This window comes from Myotis lucifugus, unplaced genomic scaffold (assembly GCF_000147115.1).
Source record: "Myotis lucifugus unplaced genomic scaffold, Myoluc2.0 scaffold_6, whole genome shotgun sequence".
In the NCBI taxonomy this organism is placed as follows: Eukaryota; Metazoa; Chordata; class Mammalia; order Chiroptera; family Vespertilionidae; genus Myotis; species Myotis lucifugus.
In genome coordinates, this window is record NW_005871054.1 from 1272234 (window position 1) to 1297156 (window position 24923).

General features: G+C 38.9%; 1 protein-coding gene across 2 annotated transcripts in view; it reads right to left on the reverse strand.

Annotated features, from left to right (window-relative positions):
* The window catches only part of UGP2 (UDP-glucose pyrophosphorylase 2), a 49018-nt gene extending 28605 nt beyond the window's left edge, over positions 1–20413 (reverse strand). The window contains exons 1-3 of one of the 2 annotated variants that reach the window (XM_006083287.3): positions 20243–20413; positions 2742–2869; positions 1840–1947 (exon numbers count right to left, since the gene is read on the reverse strand). In XM_006083287.3, coding sequence (XP_006083349.1) covers positions 1840–1947; positions 2742–2855 — 222 coding nt within the window. In that variant the 5' untranslated portion in view covers positions 2856–2869; positions 20243–20413. Of the gene's footprint in view, positions 1–1839; positions 1948–2741; positions 2870–19267; positions 19675–20242 lie in introns of those variants that run through there. The other variant, XM_006083285.3, reaches the window with a different exon arrangement.
* Between the last annotated feature and the right edge of the window lie 4510 nt (positions 20414–24923).

Here is a 24923-nt window from a genome sequence, read left to right on the forward strand (position 1 = left end):
TTAAACATACATATTTCAATGTTTTTGTACTGGTAGACTAAGAATACAAAAAGCTCTCAGTTATTTTATGAATAAAAACAAAAAAAATCTGTTGAAGCTAAACACCATATTGGTATGATATTCTGTATGCCAATTCTCTGCCTCACTTAAAAAAAAAAAGTTGATCAATATAACTCCTTCACCCCTTTAAAGTAAACAAGAACAATGACAATCATAAGTCAACTGGAACAACTTGTGTTCCTAATTAAATGAAAAGGCCTTCTTTAGAGAACATTTTTCACATAAATGAGAATGTACTTTATTATCACCAGAGGTCACTGCCAGCCAGGTGATGACAGGTTTTAAGTTAGGGCTTAAAAGAACCTGTTAGCCTCAGTACTTTCTTGAGCAGCCTCTACAACCCCTCACCTCTTTTATCTATTTCCCATCCTTCCCCATCCCCAACGGGTAAGCTCATATACTGCACATGACCAGGAACAAGACACTCTCACAGCCTCTCTAGAAAACAATGAAGTTGTCATATGAAGGTGTATATGCTGACTTGGCCGTCCATGCTCTAGTCTAAAACACTGATCTTATTTTTGTCTGAAAAGTAATCATCCAAATTGAAAAAAGTAAGTTTTCTGGGAGACCAAAGAAGTAAACTACTAATGATCTGAAAAGAAATACACCTACCATGGGGTCAGCAAACATCTATCTATATAAAACCCTAATATGTAAATAGACCAACGGCAGAACAACCGGTGGGATGACCGGTAGCTATGACGCACGCTGACCACCAGGGTGCAGACGCTCAACGCAGGAGCTGCCCCCAGCCCGCAGGCCCCGATCGTCGGTGGCAGGGGGGTAGAGCTGGCGAGCAAGCGGTGCCAGGCCAGCCAAGGTGGGTGCGAGCGGGGGCCCCGATCACCCTGCTAGTTGCCCCACAGATCGGCCCTGATCACTGGCCAGGCCTAGGGACCCTACCTGTGCACAAATTTCGTGCACCTGGCCTCTAGTCTTTCATAAAGGGCTAGAAAGAAAATAGTTTAGATTTTGCAGGCCATGTGGTCTCCATTGCAAATATTCTTCTCTGCCATTGTAGCATTATAACAGCTATAGACAATACATAAATAAATGAGTGTGGTTGTGTTACAATAAAATTTTATTTACAAAACAAGGTGGCCAACTCCTATACAAAAATATAGATCCTGTTATGATACTGTTTACATGCACACCTTTGATGCAAGGTTGATGTGAGAAATGTCACTCTAAATGGCTTGCTCTCTCTCTTCCTTATTTGTTGTGCAGAAGCTGTTCAATTGGCTCTCAGTTGTCTCTCAGATGAGTTCTTGGGAGGGAGTGAGGTCAGTGTCCTCCTTTGCCACCATCTTGGTCCCCCCTCTAGATAATCACTTCATTTAAATCATCCATTCAACAACAACACAGGCATATAAACAACTAATACTTAGCATCTGTACATGACCCTACAGACAATAAGAAATCAGATAGTGTGGGAGAGAGGAGGAGGAAAAGAACTTAAATGAAGCCTTACTGTGCGTTTGGTAATTTTCCAAAGAATTGCCTCATAGTCAGGGATATTAAGTTTTGAGGTGGTATTAAAGGGAGATTAGACTTTCATAAGTCTTTTGCAGAACTGGAAAGTTGGGTCTATCAGAAGGCATAATGATGGAAGGCTATCTTTGTAGTTTCAGCATGAGGGAACAGTAAATGCAAAGCAATATTCCTGTGTCTGAATATTCCTGATGGTTTTTACAGATCCCCTAGGCTACTCTACCCCCAAAGTTAAACCAATGTCCTAAATTATCTTACATATTCCTACATATTACTAAAACTTACCGAATCTTCTGGAGGTCTCTGGATTTTTCCCCAATCCACAGAAGGTCCCTTTTCTTGCAAAAATCTATGAAATAGCTTACGAAATCCATCAAGGTCTTTTTTAGTGTGCTATAAAAACAGAAATATATTGGCTCTCAGAATGCTTAATATTTAATAAAAACAGATATATATTGTACACTTAAAATGCCTTTCAATGAAATTTTTAAACTATTAGAACATGGAGTCTTTTTTATCCCCCAATTTAAAACTAAAGAGGGAGGAAAAGCTAATAGGAACCACACTTAAAGGGATACAAGCAAATAATACTCCCCATATCCCACCAGTGTCATGTACTCTGAACACCATTTGGTCCATGGGAAATCCAAATGGTTCCCTGTATTTATTCACCAATATCTTTCTCTGCTTCTTTTCAGTGAAAATATATGCTCACTAAAAGAACAAAAAGGAACAAAACACAACTACAAAACATTAAGTACAAATTAAAATATGAAAATGAAAAGGATAATCTATTGATTTGTAAGTAGAAAAGTAAATCTGCCTATTGTGGGATCTCTATTATTATGCTGACAAGTAGCATAGTTCTATTAGAACTGGCTCTTTTAAAAAAGGCATTCAGGATATATGGTTCATGAACATTGGTATCCATTTCTCTACCCAATAATATCAAAACACAGAATAAATAAAGTGTAATTTTGTTCTGTTTAGACTTTAGAAACTTCCTAGAATTAAACAAGAAAAAGACAATGGTTTTATAATAGCTAAATGTTGAAAATTCTTAATTGTTAAGCAATCCTAATTTTTAATGTTCTCGTTACATCTTGTGCTTATTTTAAACTGGATGATCAGCAACAGCAACTCAGCATATAGATGAATGAAAGCAAGAAACATTGTAGAGTCCTTACCTCAAACTCATGTGATGGTGCTGTGATGAGTATTTTTTCTAATTCTTTCTTCACAGATAATTCTAGCTCTTGTCGAATGACCTCTTGGAACTGAGAAGCGCCATCTTGAGACATTGCTTTGCTAAGATCTTAAAACAAAAATATAAAACAACCAACTGAAAAATAAGAAATCCATTTAAACAGCTGCCAAGTTAAAACTGATTTATTTCTGGTTTTCCAGCTAATGAAAAAGGCTCAATGCTATAGTCCCATCATCCTCTCACAGAATTTCAGTAGTGTCAACTAGTTAGGACTATATAATCACACTAGAGGCCTGGTGTACGAATTCATGCACCAGTGGGGTCCTTCAGGCAGGCCTGTGGGATCGGGCTGAAACCGGCTCTCCGATATCCCCCAAGGGGTCCTGGATTGCGAGAGGGCACAGGCCAGGCTGAGGGACCCCACCAGTGCATGATCGGGGCCAGGGAGGGACACAGGAGGTTGGCCAGCCGGGGAGGGACCATGGGAGGGCTCCAGGGCATGTCTGGCCCATCTTGCTCAGTTCCGATTGGCCAGACCACAGCAGCAAGCTAACCTACCAGTCAGAGCATCTGCCCTCTGGTAGTCAGTGCACGTCATAGCGAGCAGTTGAGCGGCCTTAGCATATCATTAGCATATTACTCTTTGGTTGAATGGATGACCAGACACTTAGTATATTAGGCTTTTATTATATAGGATGTGATTAAATTTGACTATTTTGCACATCTATATGCTTTACTAGTATATCTGAAATACTAAACACTTTTGGGAAGATGGGGCAGGTGGAAGTAAAAAGATTAATCTTCATTTGAGTACATAATTCCATCTCTACTCATGTTTCCCTCCTAGCCATTAAAACTAGAGTAAAATCAGAACAATTGGGATAATGTTAATAAGGATATGTGTTATGGAACATGCCCTTACGGAACTCCTGCTGCATCATAAGATAATGAAGGGGTCTAGCAATTTCGCAGAAGCAAAAGACTCCTTCTTCCTTCAGGCCACATGAAAAATTTAAGGAATCCCTTCTATTTTAGAAGGAGAGCCACTATAGTTTCATATTCCTTTCTAGAAGAACCCCTTGAGAAATAGATAATGGCAATTCCAAGTTGCTTCTACTTCCTTTGGCATCAAAATTTTAATTTTAAAAAGAGGAGGGCACATGGCTACTTCCCCACTCTGATCCTCAATTTCAGTAAAGACTTTTCAGTACTCATCTGTATAAGACAAGACTACCAGGACTTCTGGCATAGCTGAGCATCTCTGTGACAGTCGGATCTTGCTAAAGGTGACAGAAATGCCTTTTAGATGAAAACAAAAATAGAAAAATACAGAAAAAGAAAACATCCTAGGCTCACGTATCTCGAGAGAAAAATGCCAACATAGATGTTTTACACACTTAAGTATCTAGATTATCCTATTTTTTATAAAATAAGGGACAGGCTGATTATTGTTCACCTCCCCTTTATCCTCGATACCTAACTCAATCTTATTTTATAAATGTATTTGTGAAGTTTATGTTCAAACATTTTCTTTAATAATTAGTTCTACAAATGTTGGTTAATTTAGCAGAATCATATTTCACATAGCATAAATTCTTTTACTTATCTGGGTAGCAGGAAACATTTATATAGACAGAATTAAAGCCAACATAATAAATATTTTAAGATACTTTTGAGAGCAGAAATTAGTATATTATGTTAACTCCTGAAGCAATATATTTAATATAGACAGCTTCCCCCTCTCCTTAATATTTAAAAATGTTAACAAATGAGATATTTAACATAGATCTTCAAAAATCTTTTATACACACTTTCCATCATATTAAAATCCAAGAAGAAAAAAAAAAGGAAATTTGGGGAGAACACAATCTAATCCTAAAATAGCCATTCTCTAACTGTGCTCTTTTTACAGGCATAAATCACAACACAACTAAGTTTATGGACTCCAGTAAAACTACCAAAGTGAACCCAATTGTGTTCATAACAAGGTCTTTGTAAGCTAAAAAAAAAACAAAAACAAAAAAACACACACCATAAGAAACACATAAGTGTGTGTTCCATAAACAATCCATATGTTTCAACTAGTAAGTAGAAATTTGATTATAGTGTGTAAAAACCCATGACAATGGATGAGAACAATTGCATAACTATGATAGGTAGTTAAAGACAAAACTCCTCCAGACATTTTAAACTAAAGTCAATGTGACAACCAAGCATAACTATGATAGGTAGTTAAAGACAAAACTCCTCCAGAACATTTTAAACTAAAGTCAATGTGACAACCAAACACACATGTTCATCCCTTGGCTAACTTAGCTGTAATTTAAAATCTGTCACAGATTAAGTCCTCTAACCTGCCACCCCATGTATTGGGGATATCTCCTCCCCAATCTTTAAGCCAATTCCCATATTAATGTTTAGAAAACAGTTTGGGGAAAATATCTACTAAATATAAAACCTCTAAATTACACATGAATTGTTTCTATGTCACAGATTGATTAAAACAGATCAAGAAATTAATATGTAATGATTTTTTAAAATAAGTGGAGTTTTTTTGTTGTTGTTAGACTCAAGACACCTACAGACTTGCTGCTTTGTTGTTGAAGACCCTAAAGGCCAACGTTCAGTCACATTCCTAAAAAATAGAGTGATGGAAACATTTAACTTACTTATATCTGGGCAAAATGAGATAAAACTAAGTGTAACTGCTAAGTTTAAAATAACTCTCTAGTAGCTGTCTGAGATTTGTGTACATGAGAACACACACACACACACACACACACACACAGAACAAAAAACCACCATAGACCAAACTTTAGAGACTCTCTGCAGAACAACAGCCTATCAACTTTACATGACTTAAGGCCAAAATGCACAGAATCCGAGCCACTATCCTCCCCATCAAGCCAGGCTAAGAAGACTGACTGAAAGGCTCACATTTAATATTACATGTGATCTTTGCCAGCTGCAGCAGGTCCAACCCTCAAACACTAATTCAAAAAGCCAGACAGATTCAAACGCCAGTTGTGACAAATAGGCCGTACTTTTATTCCTTCCATTTGTATGACATAGCACCAAATTCAAACGAAGAACAGTTTGTATTCCTTCTACCCCCTCTACAAATATGAACAGCTTACACAACAAAAGAACATTATAACACGCCTATCACTTCTTCCACCCCATTCCACAGCTGTTTCCTCTCCTTTCCTTGAGGAAAGTGTGACTGTGAAGTTCTTTTTTTTAAGTGACTCGATAATAAGGAAGGGCTTTTAAGGAATAAAGAATATTCAAGAATAAAGAATAAGTGTGCTTAATCAAGACCAGGAGGCATAGGGCTAGAAGCCATTTCCCTTTCTAGTAACCTTATACATCCCGAATTCAAGAAAGGCCTGGAATTTCTGGTAGAAAAAGAAGTACAAACATTAGATGCTTTTTGGGCTTAACCTTCTCAGGTTACACTTCTGGCAATGACAGCTGAGTTTCTAATGTAAGGTCAATTAAAGAATCCCCTGAATAATGCAAGATTTCTAACCTCCTAAAATGTTTTGTCCCTCAATTCTTAGCAATAGAGAAATTGATTCTCTTTGACTATAGACAGAGAGTAGATTAGGAATAAAACATTTCATTACCTCAGTCATAAATCAAAACATTTTTAGTGAGTAGAAGGAGCATTTAATCTAGTCTCAACATTTTAGATATAAAAACAAAGTTGAAATAGTTAAATGACTAATTCAAGGTCACAGAGCAGGCTTAATGGAACCCCAAAACAAAGCCAGTTTATGCTGAACCCCAGCCCAATACAATGAGGTGAAAATATCGTGCTCATTTTCCCCACCTAGTCTAGCTCCTTAATCATGACACAAAACCTCTAAATAAAAACTCTCCTTCAAAAGCATTTCTATTAGGATGTTGTCTTATACTCAATGAGATAAAAGGGAAACTCCCTACCACATAAAACTGAACTTACTAGAATCTTGGTTGACTTAATTACAATTTGGCATAGAACAGGCAGTAACTTTATTTTACAAGTTTTTCCCCCACCTCAATTTCCTAATTCTTCCTTGTTCATAAGAACTAAAATTTCCACATCATAGTCTTTCCTCTATCCAACTGGAGTAACCAACACCACCACCAAAAAGAAGGAGGAGAAAAAGCAATAAAACAAGAGGTAGGAGACATTCAATCTAACAAGTGATTGTTTTCATTTCTTAATTCAGGTATTTCATTTCATCCATTTTAGCAGCTAAGAAGTGTACATAATACCCTTCCGTGATATCATGATACTGGCACAAATAAAACAACTTCACACTCTAAAACAGAAAGCTAGCTTCACAAAGCAAAGACCATGAAAAAAAGACTGACCAAAAGACAAGAGCAACAAAGAGAGTGAGGAGCCCTCTCCAGGCTACCACCCACCACTCATTATCTCTGAACAGTCGCAACCTTCATTGGAAACCCACATTGAGATGTATTCAAAGTTAGAGAATTGGAGAGTTCATTTCATCTTAAACTGAGAAATGACTTGTGATCCAAGTAAATGTAAAACTCCAAGAATGTAGTAGCAACTAGAAATAACCACAAATAAAATTAAAGACATATACATACTGACTAGACTTATAGTTAATTAAAACTAACCATCCCCTTCTGGGGTCACACTACAGTCCTTTAAACTCAGTTATTTGTGAGTACTCCTCCTAGAAAAGCTTTTCTTCTTTGGATTCCATTACCCAATATTATTCTACATTATCTACATCTCTGTCCAGGCCTCAATTTCCATATCATACTCCTCTTTTGTTTTCTACTCCCTGGATTTCCTAAGATTCTGCCCCAAGACCATTTTCCCTTCAATTATTCCCTTACCAATCTCCTTATTAATAACTCCCAAATATGTGCCTCTCATCTTCATCTTTTTTTCCCATGAGTTACAGGCTCACATTTCCTATAATATTCTAAACCTTTTGCACCCAGATACTCAAATGGATACCTCAAACTCAACATGTCAAAATCGTCTCTAAATCCATCTCCCTGACCTCCATGGCATTAACATTCCCCTAGTCACTCTTAGGTGACCTAGAAATTCAGTTGCAATTGGTTCTTCCTTCCTTTCCCCTGAATATTACATCCAATCCAATACTATACTTCTTAATTGAATCATAACACAATCCCATTCACTTCTTTCCCTTTCCACTGCTACCTTAATTTCCCTCTCATTTTCACTCTCACGGTCATAATGAAAACAGCTTTCTACCTGTTTTGCTCATCTGTCACTCTAATCTGGTGGTATCAAGCAAGATGGATTGGTTCTCCCTAAGTTGCAACCCCAATCATATCACTACTCTTCCTCATTTGATGGGATTTCATTTGATGGGAAATATATATAAATTCCTTAGCTGGGCATGTCTTAAAAACCAAGCTGAAGTATCCTTCTGAGTAGCCAAAGCTAATCAAAGTGCTAAAGCAGAAGGCCTAAAGGCTTAAATTTCCTACTCTATTTGTGACATCTCAATAGTGCTTCTAAAACTTTAATGTGCATACAAGTCACCTGGAGGGCTTGTTAAAACACAGATCTCTGGGCAAGCTCTCAAAGATTCTGACTCAGTGGGTCTGGAATGGGGAGAATATGCATTACTAATAAGTAAATGCTGTCAGTATTGCTTTTGCTTTGAGTAGCTCTGATATAGATTATACTCCATCTTAATATGTATGTAGCAGTTATGCACATTGTTCTCCTTATCCCAATGCGTTTTCTGTCACCTATTCTCTGCCCTAAGGCCCCATGTGCTTAAGAAATGGCATCAGGCCCAGATTTTAAAAACCTTCTCAGTGATTGGTTTAAGCATAAAACATAATATGAATGATTCTAGCCAGTGAGCCAATGAGTAAAGTTTGTCAAACGACTTTGGAGAAAAGCATTCCTCACTGAGAAAAATAAACACATGAGAAGAAATAGTGCCTTTTCCAGCCCTGGACATAAGAAGTATGTGTCCATCTCTCACCTTCAGTTTCTGCTGCCATTTAGTGACCTTTAAGGAAGCTGACCCAAGAATGAGATAGATACGCGTAAGAGAGCAGAAGGAAGGAAAGACATGCAATCTTTGTACTGAATTAACCAACCCTGGAATATCCTACTTCAAGCTTCATGTGATACAAGTACCTCATTTTTAAGCCAACTGAGTTGGTATTTTTCTGCTCCATGAAATTAAAAGCATCCTAACTATTATGTTTGTTCCAAACATACATCTCAAGTGTCATTCAACACTTAGAGAAGGGTAGGCAGAAACAAGGAAAAAAATTACAAATTCATAGCCTAGTGTTAATTCTAAAATCATGAGAATCATCCCAACCTCCAGGAAACCTGATCCCTTAGCCCCCAGAGGCTCAAACTCTGACTTTAGCTCCTGCTATTTTGAGAGTGGCATTCCTAGTGTTCTAGGTGGTAACTTCTGAACATTCAAAGAGGCCTTCCTCTATACACAAATCTTATGTGAAGGTTTTAATTGCTCCTCCATCTGCACTATATCAAACACCCCCAAAACTTTCTTTGCTTAGGTGTCTGTCTGCAATATTTAAGGCAACAAGCCATATTATGTTATTCAAACTTTTTTCTCCAACACCTACCTTAGCACCTGGCACACAATACAAGCACTTGATAATGTTTAAATAAATTGGAGTTCAAGACTTAAATTCTTATATTAGTGGCTTGGGTAGCCACTAATATATCATTTGTCAGAGTTCACTTTAAATTTAATCTCCTAGAAATGTTCTAAACTAAGCAAAGTTGGCCATTACATGCTCACATGGTAAGTCCTTGTACTACTCCTTTATAACATCACTACAGGCCCAGTGCACGAAATTCATGTACTGGGGAGGGGGGTCCCCTCAGCCCAGCCTGCGCCCTCTAGCAGTTGGGGAGCCCTGGGGGGATGTCCCACTGCCACGGAGGTGGGAGAGGCTCCCACCACCGCCGCTATGCTTGCCAGCCTTGAGCCTGGTTTTTGGCTGAGTGGCGCTCCCCCTGTGAGAGCACACTGACTACCAGGGGGCAGCTCCTGCGTTGAGCATCTGCCCCCTGGTGGTCAGTGCATGTCATAGCGACCAGTCATTCCACTGTTCTGTCAATTTGCATATTAACCTTTTATTATATAGGATACTTTAAACCAGAGCTTGAGACATAATAAATACTCAAGTAATGCTTATTAAATAAATGAGGAAGAGCCTATTATGATGGCTATGTACTGGATACAGACAGAAGGTAGAGCCCAGTCTCATGAAGGTAGTGCCTGATAAGGCCAAACAGTCATTTCTGATCATGGGGAAAGGAGGGCTAACAAAACCATGGACTATATCCTGAGTACTTGAAGTCCCTAAGGCTTCTCAAGCAGAGGCTGATTTATTAGTCAAGTATCAGGAACCTGGTCAAAGAAATTCCTAAATGGTAAGCAATCTAGATAAAGTGACCTCTAAATTTCTTTTCAATTTTTATTATCCTATATAAATGCTAGGTAACTCTAGAGATTAAACAAAATTGGGCAATTATATTTAGGTTTAGCCTGAATTAGGAAAAATGCTTAGTAAATGTGTTTTTTTTATAACAAAAAGAGGTACCAGGCTTTTGAGAACTGTTCCAATACTCCAGCACTGAATATGCAGAGCCACTTGCTAATTGAGATTTTTACTAATCATGCATTGCTTACTTTAAAAAAAATTTAACTATGAAAATGTATAGCTAAACTGGATTTCTTGTTAATAATTAAGAATAACCTTGCTCTTATACAACAAAGTAGCTCTTAAAATCTAAAAAACAAAAACTGAAAATATCACTTCTGGAAAACAACATTCTGAAGAGATGTTGTCAACTAGTTAACACTTTGCATTAAATTTAATGGATGTTAAGAAAGAAGGCATGCCAAGAAGCTTATTACACTCATTTGCTGAGAGGTGGGAAAAGGGTTACAACATAAAATCACCATAGCCCTAACCGGTTTGGCTCAGTGGATAGAGCGTCGGCCTGCGGACTCAAGGGTCCCAGGTTCGATTCCGGTCAAGGGCATGTACCTTGGTTGCAGGCACATCCCCAGTAGGGAGTGTGCAGGAGGCAGCTGATCGATGCTTCTCTCTCATCGATGTTTCTAACTCTCTATCCCTCTCCCTTCCTCTCTGTAAAAAATCAATAAAATATATTTAAAAAAAAAATCACCATCAAGGACCAAAAACTTATTTGGCAGGCCTGTCCTGTAATTTTACATATGTGCACTTAAACTTTTAAGCTCCAAAAGGCTTAAAGGTCAGTGAGTGAGTCTAATTCCCTTATCTTGAAGATGGAATGGGTTGGGGGATAAAGGGATGAGGTGGGGGGTGTGGGTGCTCTTGCCTAAGGACACAGTGGCAGTGCTCCACTGGAATCCAAACCCTGCTGCCTGGTGCCCTACTCTCCAACCTGGAGGAAGGTCTCCCCTTTCTTGGTTACAGTGCATTTACATGGTTTACCAACTCCAGGTGGAATGAAAATTGACAAAACCCAACTATGTCTATCACGTGAGTTATTACGTAAGGTTAAAACTACCTATCAGAATAAGCATTCCCTTATGCTCTTCAACTTTTTCTTCTATATAGTTTATTTTCTGGGCAATGAAAAATCAAAGCTTTTCTTTATTCTATAAATATTTTATTACCAAGGCCAAGCATTTTACCAATGGCATAAATGGACCCAATACAGTGCATAGAATTATGTTATTCTGTTTTCCCACACTCTGAAAGTTTTAAAATTCTAGGCAGGGTTGTAACATAAAGGAAACATCACAGCAGCCTTGCCAGTACAGCAACCAGAGAAAAACACAAAGGCCAATCACCTTGTCTGCAGGTCTCCATAGTCAAGGAGCAAGTGGTGCTATTAAAGGAAGGCTCCCCTACAACAGTATTTCTTACAATTTAGTAACTAATAATTAAAAAGTGGATTAAACATAATATGACTATTTCATGTACATGAATACAATGAATAGTATTTTTAAGCTACACATGAACTCACAGAGAAACTGGGAACTCTCTTGATTTATATTAAAAAAATTAACAAATATCTAGAAATCTTTTGGAAAATGAAACTTCGTTGTTTATGTAAGTTAACTAAGACAACACAGCCAGTTTCTCTGTGGTTCTCAAAAACAAACCTTAATTATCAAAATGGTTTGGGGGCACAATCAATTTCATTTGGCAATGACTGAGAAAAATAAACAATGGGTCTGTTGGCAGAGGCAGAATTTGAGCCCTAGACAATTACTATGCAACAAACTAAAGGAGATGCCTGCATCACCAACCGAAAGAACTGGGAAACAGCTTTCAAATGAAGTATTTATCCCCTTTCTTACACATAAGCCCAATTAAAAAAAAAAGTTTAATTTTCTTTCAGTAGCTTAGCAAGCCAACTTTCAAAGAATTTAATAAGTTACTAACAAAAAGATGCATGGCTGGTAGTAGAATTTTAGAGGTCTAACACATATGGTTTCAACTAATAGTCATTGTACCTGAACAACCCATTAAATTATCCAAGATGTCCACAATTCAAAGACTATTATACCAACTTTAAATATATTTTAGAAAAAAAAAAACTGTAGGCTATGTCAAAAGGACACCAGTCTTTAGAAAAACTCCAGCTTCTACAGAGATCCTATACAATCAAAAATTTCCTCATTCATTAAATCCCAAACCCTCAGAGGATTTCCCCCACAATTTTATTCTAATATTGCTGGAATTTTCTCCACTGGCATAAATACTAGATATCAAAAGGAATAGCATTATGGGAAGCACAGTCAACTCTTAATTATTCATTTTTACAGATAATCCAGAATTGATTTGACTTTCAAATATTTGTTTATATAACTTTTCAATAATGGATATATCTGACTTTCTGGGAATTCCTGCACTTCCACAAAAAGTAATAAATACAACTTGGTGGAAACTGGAAAATTATAGTACATTATTCTTTTACCTAGAACATTTTCATTATTAGGCCAACTAATGTTCCTCACATAAAATTACGTATCCTATTATTTTATTTTATTTTTAAATTTTATTTTATTGCTTAAAATATTACAAAGAGTATTACATATGTCTTTTTTATTCCCCCTTGACCTTCTCCCGGCCTCCCCTACCCCCCAATGTCTTGCATCCATTGGTTATGCTTATATGCATGCATACTAGTCCTTCGGTTGATCTCTTACCCACACACCCCACCCCCCGCCCCCAATCCTCCCCGGCCTTCCTGCTGTAGTTTGACAGTCTGTTCCATGCTGCTCTGCCTCTGTATGTATTTTTGTTCATCAGTTTATAATGGTCTTTATTATCCATAAATGAGTGAGATCATGTGGTATTTTTCTTTCATTGACTGGCTTATTTCACTTAGCATAATGCTCTCCAGTTCCATCCATGCTGTTGCAAATGGTAAGAATTCCTTCTTTTTTACAGCAGCATAGTATTCCATTGTGTAGATGTACCACAGTTTTCTAATCCACTCATCTGCTGATGGGCACTTAGGTTGTTTCCAAATCTTAGCTATGATAAATTGTGCTGCTATGAACATAGGGATGCATATATCCTGTATGATTGGTGTTTCTTGGGATATATTCCTAGAAGTGGGATCACTGGGTCAAATGGGAGTTCCATTTTTAACTTTTTGAGGAAACTCCATACTGTCTTCCATAGTGGCTGCACCAGTCTGCATTCCCACAAGCAGTGCACGAGTGTTCCCTTTTCTCCGCATCCTCTCCAGCACTTGTTGTTTGTTGATTTGTTGATGATAGCCATTCTGACAGGTGTGAGATGGTACCTCATTGTCATTTTGATTTGCATCTCTCGGATGATTAGTGACTGTGAGCATGTTTTCATATGTCTCTTGGCTTTCTGAATGTCCTCTTTTGAAAAGTGTCTATTTAGGTCCTTTGCCCATTTTTTGATTGGGTTGTTTATCTTCCTTTTGTTAAGTTGTATGAGTTCCCTATAAATGTTGGAGATTAAACCCTTATCGGTGATAACATTGGCAAATATGTTTTCCCATGCAGTGGGCTTTCTTGTTGTTTTGTTGATGGTTTCTTTTGCTGTGCAGAAGCTTTCTATTTTGATGTAGTCCCATTTGTTTATTTTCTCTTTAGTTTCCAATGCCCTACGAGCTGTATCGGTGAAGAAATTGCTTCGGCATATGTCTGAGATTTTGTTGCCTTTGGATTCCTCTAGTATTTTTATAGTTTCCCGTCTTACATTTAAGTCCTTTATCCATTTTGAGTTTATTTTTGTGTATGGTGTGAGTTGGTGGTGTAGTTTCATTTTTTTGCATGTATCTGTCCAATTTTCCCAACACCATTTATTGAAGAGACTGTCTTGACTCCATTGTATGTTCTTGCCTCCTTTGTCAAATATTAATTGAGCATATTGGTTCGGGTCAATTTCTGGGTTCTCTATTCTATTCCATTGATCTATATGACTGTTCTTGTACCAGTACCAGGCAGTTTTGAGAACAGTGGCTTTGTAATACAGCTTGATATCTGGTATTGAGATCCCACCTACTTTGTTCTTCTTTCTCAGGATCGCTATGGCTATTCAGGGTCTTTTTTTATTCCAGATGAATTTTTGGAGAGTTCGCTCTAGGTCTGTGAAATATGCCGTTGGTATTTTAATGGAGAGTGCGTTGAATTTATAGATTGCTTTGGGTAGTATGGACATTTTAATGATGCTGATTCTACCAATCCATTAACATGGTATGTTCTTCCATCTGTTTATGTCTTCCTCTATCTGTTTTTTCAACGTCCTGTAGTTTTCTGAGTAGAGGTCTTTTACCTCTTTAGTTAAGTTTATTCCTAGGTATCTTAATTTTTTTGGTGTGATGGTAAATGGGATTGCTTTTTTAGTCTCTCTTTCTGTAAGAAGTATCCTATTATTTTAATTAAAGTTACTAAAATTATCTATGAAGAAAAAAATAACACATAGAGAATGTGTATGAATCCATATTATAAGAAAACACCTACTGTCCAAAATTTAACATCTTAGAGTATTTCCTCTTAAAATTATTTTTTAATTTATCTTCAGAATATTAAAATGGCACTACTGAGAAGTGTACCAGCTAGTATTTCTTATTTCTCTAATGTTCCTTGTCAATTTCTTTTTTTTCCTCAATTGGCTTTCACAAATAAAAATCATCCATCCTAATCGAAAAAGACCCTGTTACCAACAACAACGGTAGTAAGAGATTACATACTGGAAAACAAAGTTTTCATCAGTTCAACTCTTTGAGTTTCTTTTAACTTTTCACTTATAATTGTGACTCTGAATTTAATTAAATCCCTCCCTTTTTAGCAATATAATGAATCCTAAGCCACATCTTTAAAAAATGAGGAGTGTGCCATGGTCATTGCCTTGCCACCTCTAGTCCTGCCTCAAATCCATGCCACAAATCCCCTGTGCTAAAAGCATCCAAGTCCTCTAAATAATCAGCAACAGGCTAAATTTGGTCTTAGGATTTGAGAAGAACCTGGACAAGGTCTGACCTCCACAACCTGGCCCAGAATGTTTCTCATCCCTGTATTCATCTGAGACCACTCTAGTTATAATTAGCTCAGCTGATCCTCCCTGGCAAGCTGCCATCTACCAAACAAGCATCACCAAAATAGCCATAAAGAGAGAATTCCAACAAATGGGAAAGTTGACAGGCCTCAAATATTTTTTTAACAGAGATATTCAAATGGCTTCCCCTGGAATATAAGGAAGTACCTCAATTTAAGAGCTTTAAGAGACATGTTTACTAGTATATAATTTAGATAGATAATGGTCTGTTAAAAACAGTTTTGTTTAAAAAGTTCCTCTAATATTATAGTATAAGCACATAACATGGCCTTAGCTGGCTAGATGACGAAAGTCCCTGCACCATTTATAAGAATCAAATCATGTGGGGAGATAACCCTATAGCAATCAGAACTTTTTAAAAAGCAAAATCCCAAATGGCATGGAGTGACAAGCCTGGCATAAAGTCACAACTGCTGATTACCCCTAGTACCGCCAACAGTGATAAGAAGACCCTTCTCACTCAGCCAGTACTTACATATTTTTAGAATTGGGGGCCCTGAAACAACCCCTCAAGGGGAGAAAACTACCAAATTGAGAAATAATATCACAGGTAGGCAGAAGGTGACCTGAGGGTAGAATATACCAAATTAGGGTATTATGCCCTAGAATCAGTAAAGAAGAGTCTTCCTATGAAAAGAAATCTTAAACGCTTGAGAAACACAGACTTGGGAGATGCCCAAAGAAAGTTGAACCTTCGTTTGGTCAAGGTATATATGCTGAGAAATCTCCTATTGACATTAAGTAGTTTTATTAGATGAACATTTTTACCTCATAACTTACGGTTAAAACATTTGAGAATGGAGATGCCCAGCTTTCCTATAAAAGCACATTTCCTATAAAAGCACATTGATTTGGGGGGAAGAGATTCAAGCCAAGTACAGCAGCCCCAATTTCCAGGAAATTCAAAAACATGTGTACACAACATATCGTCTGAATTTCAAGTTCCCTCCATAAGGAATACACAAGAAATCCCAATACAGTACACTATACTTTGTAATCACTCAAAAATTTTTTGTTGACTGGACTAAAACAAAAACTGTCACTAAGTATGTATTTACATTTCTGTTAAGTTTCTCCCTTATACCCCACAATTTATTTTTTTGTTGTTAAACATATCAACTCCCACGTGCTGGGGGCCTGGACACCAAACCTGGAAGAGGAAAATAAAGACTTGTCATATCTGCCTTGTTTCTATTTATTTCTGTTAAGGATATGCGATTATCCTTACGGTGCCAATACTATCTGAAAGGCCACTGTCACTTTAAGAAAGAAAAGTAAAAATTACTGGACATCTAGTATGTGACTAGTAAATTCACATAATTCATCTCATTTCAGCTTCTCAATAATCCTGTGGAATAGGTAGTAATACCCAATGTTTATATAAGTACAAACTGAGGTTCAGAAAAGTTGTGTCTAAGGTCACCTCTTAGCAACAGAGTTCAAACCTAAGTCCATACCCTTTTATCCTTCTCAACATTTATATAATTTTGAGAGGTGTTATTAAAAACAAACAAACACACACACACACACACACACACCTACAACCAAAAATGTAGGCTAACCTATGAAAAAGTACATGGAAAGTGCTGAGTTTCTCATTTATCATCCATCACAAATTCTTTTAGAGCATCAACCACTTCAGGATACTGTATTTCTCCCAGGGATATGATATTATCTTTGCCCAAAGGGAACAGACAGTCTAGTTTGGAGAAACAAGCCGTTAGATAAGTTTTTTAATGAAAGAGGCAAAAAGTATTGGAAAGGACAAGAGTTTTAGATTCATCTACCCAGATATGAATTTCAGTGCTTACTACCTGTGAATTGACAAGATACCTCCTCAACTGTAAAGGTCATGATAAAAACCTGCTACTTCAAAGGACTTGCAAAGCTTAAGTGAGACAACATATGCAAACAGTTAGGGGCCTAATAGTCTTTCAATCTTTCCCCTATGAGTGGCGTGCCCTAAGTATCAATGAGTGGAAATATCAATAAGTGCTAAACAAAGATAAAAAAAATTTGATATATTACAAAAAATTTCAAAAACAAAAATCCCACTCCTTACACTTGAAAACTGATCTGTGAAGTCAGCCAAGTCATTAGCTAATTAGGTTTATCATTTATAAGAGCATCAGAGTTAATTAAACATAAAGGTTTTACACTTGAAGTACAAAATTTAAACAATGATAAACAGGAGCACAATCATGTTAATTTGGGGGGAATGTCACCTCTGTGCAAAACTGCCAATTTAAAAGGAAAACTACCACTTAAAACAAGTGTATCACAACTAAAGGCAATGGAACAGTAGTCTAATTTAATTAGTAGTAAGGTACCCATGATAATTTCTTAGTTTTGACAAATGTACCACTTTCCTACAAATTTAAAAATATTCCAACATAAAAAGTAGATGACAAGGGAAAAGGAATGACAACATTCACAGAAACTCTTAAGTATTGGATTGCCACTTGATTTAGAACTTCCTGAAGACAGCCACTAACAGTAAAGGCTGTGAAATCAGTCAAGGCGCACCACCTTTGCAAGCTTTTGTAAAGCACAACTACAAGGAACAGCTGGAGTTTAACTAATATTCCTAGTTTTTAAAGAGAATCGACTTGTGCACTTTTGCCTAGCATATTCTTGCAAAATACCGGTTCTCTGGTAATTAAATTTTGTTATTGCTGTTACAAAACAAGCAAATTTCTAACAGTTACTTCTGCCTTGCTATTTTTTGACTCGGACATTTATTCAATAAACACATACGAAGCATCTCTCACCACATATAAAGGTATAACAAGACTTTGAAAGTCTAATGATAAGTGGCATTTCTGAGCTTAGTTCTAAAGGCAGGCATGTTTCCCCTGTTCCCATCAGGCAGGCCATCAAATTCTCTTACTTTTTTATACAAAACTCAAAGAAGAGTTAATAAAGTGTTGTAAAAGTTACTAGGGCATTTTTATTCCCTGGGTCAAATGGGGGCCATCACTGACAACTTCTTTTAAGTACATCTGCATTTATTAAGAGTCACATTAAGTGATTGTGAACTTCACTAGCTGTGTGCTCAACAAGATGGCTGAAGCTTTCATACTTTGGGGTCTGCAAAAAAAAAAAAAAAAGGGTTTACTTGCATACCAGAAGGCGAATTCCAGGCTATAAACTGGTGACAGAGGTTTAAGACCGCACCAACTCCCAAGTGTACAAAGTACACACACATAACACGCAGTGTTACCGCTTGAATCAGTTGAGTAATTCTCTAACCCCTTTTTAATACACATGTAGAATTCAGAGGGCAATTTTCAGATTTCAAAGAATCCTTAATAATCTCTGCAGATTTTTAAAGACGGTAAAAAAAAATAACACAAACAGCAATGCAGCAAAGTCATTTCTCCTGCTGAAATGACCTCCAGCTTCTATGAGCTACTCCAGGTTTCGCAATAAAGAGAATCTGAGACTCCATCCAAGTACACAAACGGAGTCCGAGCTGAGTCCGACCTCCCCCACCAGTCCTGGCAAGACCCACCTGCCTCCCCTCAGCCCTCCCCGTTCCCCATTTTGTCCGCGCGCGCACACACAGTCACCTTAACTTCGACCAAGAAAAGAAAACACATTAACCAGCAGCCAGAATCCTATTTTATCATTATTCCCAGCCACTATCTCGAGGAAGCAGAGTGCTACTAACCCGATTTCAGGTAGTCAGAACCAAACCCAGCCGAGCAGAGGGGTATAAATTATAGACGTCTCTGAAACGCCACCCCAGCAGCTCAAGCGTCAAATTAACGAAAAGGTTTTCGCAAATAGTCTCTCCGATGAGCATTTCCACTCCCAAACTGCCCACCAGCCCCCCACGAGTGCCGGGACCCGCAGTCCGCTCAAGCAGCCCGGGAGACAGGAAGCAGCGTGTCTTACCTTGTACAAATCTCGACATTGTAGGGATTTATTAAATTACTCTGGCTTATATACTAATCTGTTGGTTTCTAGAGGAGTCACTCTTCTCAGGTAGTGATTTCCTCCCCTGCTCTAATAGCCGACGTGTTCTTTCTCCTCTTCCTATGTTTAGCCACTTAAGGGAATATTTATTCAAAGCGATTAAAACTGCCTCAAAAAAAAAAAAGAAAAGAAAAGAAAAAGAAAAAGAAAAGGAAAAAGGAAAACCTCCTCCACTTCAAAGGCAGAAACTTGGTGCGACTGAGTCGGCTGGTAACTCCTGACACAAATGAGGGCCGACTGGAGACTCCCAGGAAAGGTAAAATCACACGAACTTAAATTTCATCAATGAAAGAGGCGGATCTACCGCGGCTCTTTCACCGCCCCCGGGTCCCCACGCCCTCCGGGGCCGGGCGACAACGGGCGCTGGCGGGCCGCACCCCCGCTCTCCCTCCCCTCCGCGCCGTCCAGCCTCCAGCCAGGTCTCCGCCAAACCGGTCCACAGCGGCCGCCGGCCTAGCGGGGCTCGGGGGGGCGGCAGAGGCGAGGGAGGCCGGCGGCGGTAGAAGCGACCATTTTCACCAGCCCCCCAGATATCCCGGGACGAGGAGGCCTCCAGCTCCCCGCCTTCCCGCGGCGAGCGGAGAAAACCCTGCCGCTGCATTTTCACGGGAGGAGGGCCCAAGGCTGCATCGCCCCTCCCCCGCGCCCGCCCGCGAGGGGAGAGCCCGCGTGCCGCCCCGAGTCCGACGCACAGGAGCCGGGAAGGCCCCGATCCTCCTCGCACACACCCAGTCCCTCCAGCCCCAGCGCTCTTGCAAACCCCAAATTCGGCCTCGGGGGCCACCCAGCTGGTAAAGGAGAGAGGATCTCCCCATCTCAGAGAGGGAAACACACCCTCCTAGGAGGGTGGTGGGAAGTCCGTCCCGCCCCTCCCACCCCGCCGCCGAGACCCACCTTCCTCCTCTTCTTTCAGCAGCTGGGAAGTTGGGGGCGTTGATGGCGCCCCGGGAAGAAGGCTCGAGAGGATGTCACCTCAGAGGCACCCTTTCACCTTCTCTCTCTCCCCTCGCACACGCACACCTTGAATCCCTCGCCAGCGGTGGCAGCCCAACTGCTGGTCCCCTCCGCCCACCCAGCCGCCGGCGCCGGAAACCTTAAAGCCCCCACTTTCGCCTAAATAATTCCCCTCCCCCCTCCATTTGGAGCAGCCCCCTCAATGCGGAAACGTTCCTGCCGCACAGACGGACAGGAGCAGCCGCCAGTCAGGAACGGAGGCGGTGCAGGGTCTGGCCAATGAGATAAGCGATGGTGGCAGGGGGCGGGGCGTCTGCGGCTCTAGGAAGCCCAGCCAGCCAGGGTGGGCGCGGAGCCAGAGGAGGGAATTCCGCGCGTGGGATCCGCACTTGAGGCGGCGCAGCAGGGATGTCTCACCAGTAAAATACCCAGCTTTCTACAGATACTTCAGCAAGGCAGTGGGTTAACCATTTTGCAGTCCGTAAATAAGTTCCCGCTTACCAGAGGTTGACTAGAGATACCTATCCGGCGAAGAGAGGCAGAGCACTCCACACAACTACCCCTAGCAAGCCAGGCCCTTCTCACAAACTATGTGGTCTGGGAAGGGTGAAGATGCCCTGAGGAGTAAGCAGTGGGGTGTATGGGGCCCCCTACCAGGAGGAGGGATTTAGAGCGTGGAAGAAAGTGCCGAATGAAGGCTCTCCCACCAGAACCACCACGTCCGGTTCCTATTCCTGTAGAGATGTCTGCTGTGCTAGGCGTTTACTTTTCTGATCAACGTGGAAATGGCTTAAGTAACCCTTCAAGAGATGCTTACCTTTTAATATATTCGCGAAGTCCTCAAAGAGCGAGGATGTTAAAAGACAGAACGTTGACAGTGGCCGGGGTCTGCCCGAGGGCCGCCCCGCACTCGCGAACCCGCCTTTCTTGTAAGACTCAGTGCACCGGTCAGTGGGTGCATCTTAGATTTTGTGCTTCATGACTCAACCAACCTACATCAGGACAGATGAATTGTCAGCCCTCTCTTAGGTGCCTTCAGTAAACCAGGTGGTTCTTAGAAGAGTTTGGACAACACACTAATCAACAAAGGTAAAGTGAGAATTTCTAAATGACACATTCTCTAAACAAACTTTAATTTTTTTCACTGCCATATATTTATGTAGAAATATTAGACAACACAAAAAAGGCCAGTGATTCATTTGTCATACTAGAGAACGACAACTCTGGTCACTGTATTTCTTATGTGAAACCCAAAAACACCCAAAGGCCTATCAGCTATTAAATAATTTCCCCAAATAAAACCAAAGAAGTACCTAAAATCCATATGCCTGCATTTTAAGAATGGCATTTGGGGACTGAAGATCTTAACCAGAATCTCCACATCTTTTGTGTACAGTAGAGAAATTGTTCCAGCTCTAAGTAAGCAGTATTTAACAATCTGCATTAACACCAAAATAAAGCACCACTAAAAAATTTGGGCCCCATAGGGTTGCTTAGCTTGCACTCGATAAAGGACAATGAAGAATCTTTAATTATACAAGATTTATTGTAAAATGGATGATCTATTATTTTCTATCTTGCAGAAGATTAAGGGAGAAGAAGTGAGTTTTAATTGAGAAAGAGCATGTGGTAATACTTAAGAATGACATCTTGATTTATGAGTAATTATATATTGAGATATGATACCAAAGGATGTTGTACATGTGCTGCCTCAAGAAATTTCCAAAAAAATAAGTACCTGTCTTGAATGGTTAAGGCTATAACCACCCAGATGCTGCCTGTTAATAGAATACTACAAGCTATATTCCTAAATATTATTTTAAAATAGTGCCCTGTAAATGGAATTTCCTCATACAGTGGCTTACTTTTAATCTTGAACCCCAAAATATTTTGTAAAAGAGCCTCCCACTCCCTCAGAACCACTAGAAGCAACCTCACTTGGCAGATCACGTGGGGTTAAGGAAGAAAGACGATGGCCATGGAGCAATTTCAAGTCGGTTTAGAAGGCAGTTGCCTAATTCTCTATATATCTATACATTTAATACCTGAAAAATTGCGCTGTGTGTGTGTGTGTGTGTGTGTGTATGTTCAACACTTTTTTTTTTTAATAATACACTACTATGGAGTTACCTGTCAAGGTGTATGATGCTGCTATCTATATCATTAGAAATCTGTAAAATGCATAGATAGATTTACAGATAAACCATGGGAGAAACTTGGGGGTATCTAAGGGAGGACGAAGATGGGGGGCTGGGAAGGAGTGTGTGTGCAGGGATGAATTGTAATGGATTGTAAACTAAAAAGAAACCTGACAGCCAATATTTCACTGGTACCCTATGCTACCATCTAAGGATGATATAAATTCTGCCTATACCTTTCTCTTTCCTTCTTTCTACTTCCCCTTGGAAACTTGAGAAAATTCCGTTTCATTTAACTAGTCCCATGTCCTGGCATGTATAACAACCTTGCCATATCATTTTCTATTTTTTTTTACATAAGAACATTCTATCGACAACAAGGAGACAATGACTATTGCCCTATTTCTAACCATCATTTTTTGTGCCCTTTAGATTTAGTGTTTGGCACAGTGTCTGGTACATAGCAAACACTTAGTAAGTATATACTGAATGACCAATTTATTGCCATTAAATCTTTTTAACTCCAGTATTGTATCCTTTACTCTTTGAGAGCTGTAAACAAGATTTTTAAAATTTATATTTAGAGGTATTTGTTTCAGTTATTTCCACCTGGAATATCAACTTGGGCCAACATATAAAAATAGTAGCAGCAAATGCAACGTTCTGATGACTTGACAGTAAGCTTTGCTAACTACCCATCATAGTCATTATCCAATAAGGGGTGGTTTAGAAATTGCTAAAGCATGAAATAAGTATACAGATCAGTAATGTCTATGGGTTTGGGTCTTTTGTCTATCCTACCCCAGTTCCCTACACACAAGAAAATAAAGCAATGCAGTTTTGTAAAACATGTTAGACACATAAATTTTCAGTCATGCCTGAAGTGTTTTGCCATGAGGCCAGGTAACAATTATACACCAGACTGTTGCCCACACTCAATACACAGCATTGGCTCTCACCTGTATCCATCATAAATCCTAGGCCACTCACATGAAAGAGGAAAGAGGGGGCTACTATTGGTCAGAAATTGCCAGTTACTGATTAGATCTAACAATAGGGCATTTCACATGAGTCAAAAGATAACCAAACAGGGTTAACTGGAAAGAGCTATCAAATAATACCTGTGAGACAGACTACTAATGAATGAGTAGTCTAAAAATGAACGACGTTTCCAAATACTTGAGGAAGAGAAAGACTTTATTCTTTCCTGTTGCCAGCATCGTGTTGTTAATGAATCAGGAAGTTTGCTTAAACAAGTTATGAATTTAAATTATGACATATCCTTCGATTTGTTCATAGTATGAAATTAAATTACATTGGGAGGTTATATAACTTGTATATCACAACAGTAGCAATTATTTCAAATAACTAAGCTGCTTTAAAAACAGGGTTGTCTCACATTACAGATAATTATCTAAAGAGTTGAAAAACCAATCTTCTAAGTAGATTTTAAAAATCATCAGGCTCTCAAGAATGCAGTTTAACCACAACATGCATTATCTTGTTCACATCAAGAATTCTACTCTACATTCTCCTCTGAAAGTTGCTTAGAAGACAGGTCCTTACTATGTTGTCTCCTGTTTCTCATGTTCTGTATGATGCCCAGAGGAGAGTGTTGATGAGGATTGGTGATGCCCATGAAATTGTATCTCACTCATGTGCCAAACTGCATCTCCAGACCCCCCTTAATTGTAGAGACAGAAGAGTTATTTCCTTTAGTGAGTAGGCACAGGAATAACCATTTAAAAAATCCTGTATTCGCTCAGGGTTTTAACAAACATAGATCATTATGTAATTATAATTTGGAAATACAAAAAAAAAAAGCACACTAAGAAATAACACATCTCTTACTAAACTACTAAGATAGAATAGACATTATTCTTTTCTGTAGTGATGTATGTATAGATAATGAGGTTACTTATTCTTAGTGACTTTGAAATCCTCATAGAAAAGAGCTGTGAAATAGGAAAGCATTCAGTTTAACTCTATTTTTTCCTCTTTCAACCATATTAAAGATGCCCTATTGTGCATTCCATCAAATGTCTTTTGATGGTTTTCCAAACATCTCTGCTTCTGGTCAGCTTACTAAATTTCCTGCCAGTGCCACCACTGGGAAGGGAAGGATAAAGAACTTCTGTTTTCTAACTTAGCCTCAGGGAATTTATTTTAAACATTTCACACTCACCATTCTAACTAAATATTAAAGAGAAGATTCTCAGGATTATCCTTTGAATGAGGCCTAAATAATTAGGTAATTTATATCATTAAATGTGTAATATAAATTAGGGAATAAAAAAGTAACACTATTTTACCTTTTCTAGAATGAAAAGGAGAATGACATATTTAGAGAAAACACCACAGGAAAAACTGTGGCATAATAATGTTAAGTTCTGGTACCATTTTTAACTGACTTTTTAGAAATGTTTAATAGGGCATTTCACTTGAGTCCAAACATAACCAAACAGTGTTAACTGGAAAAAGAT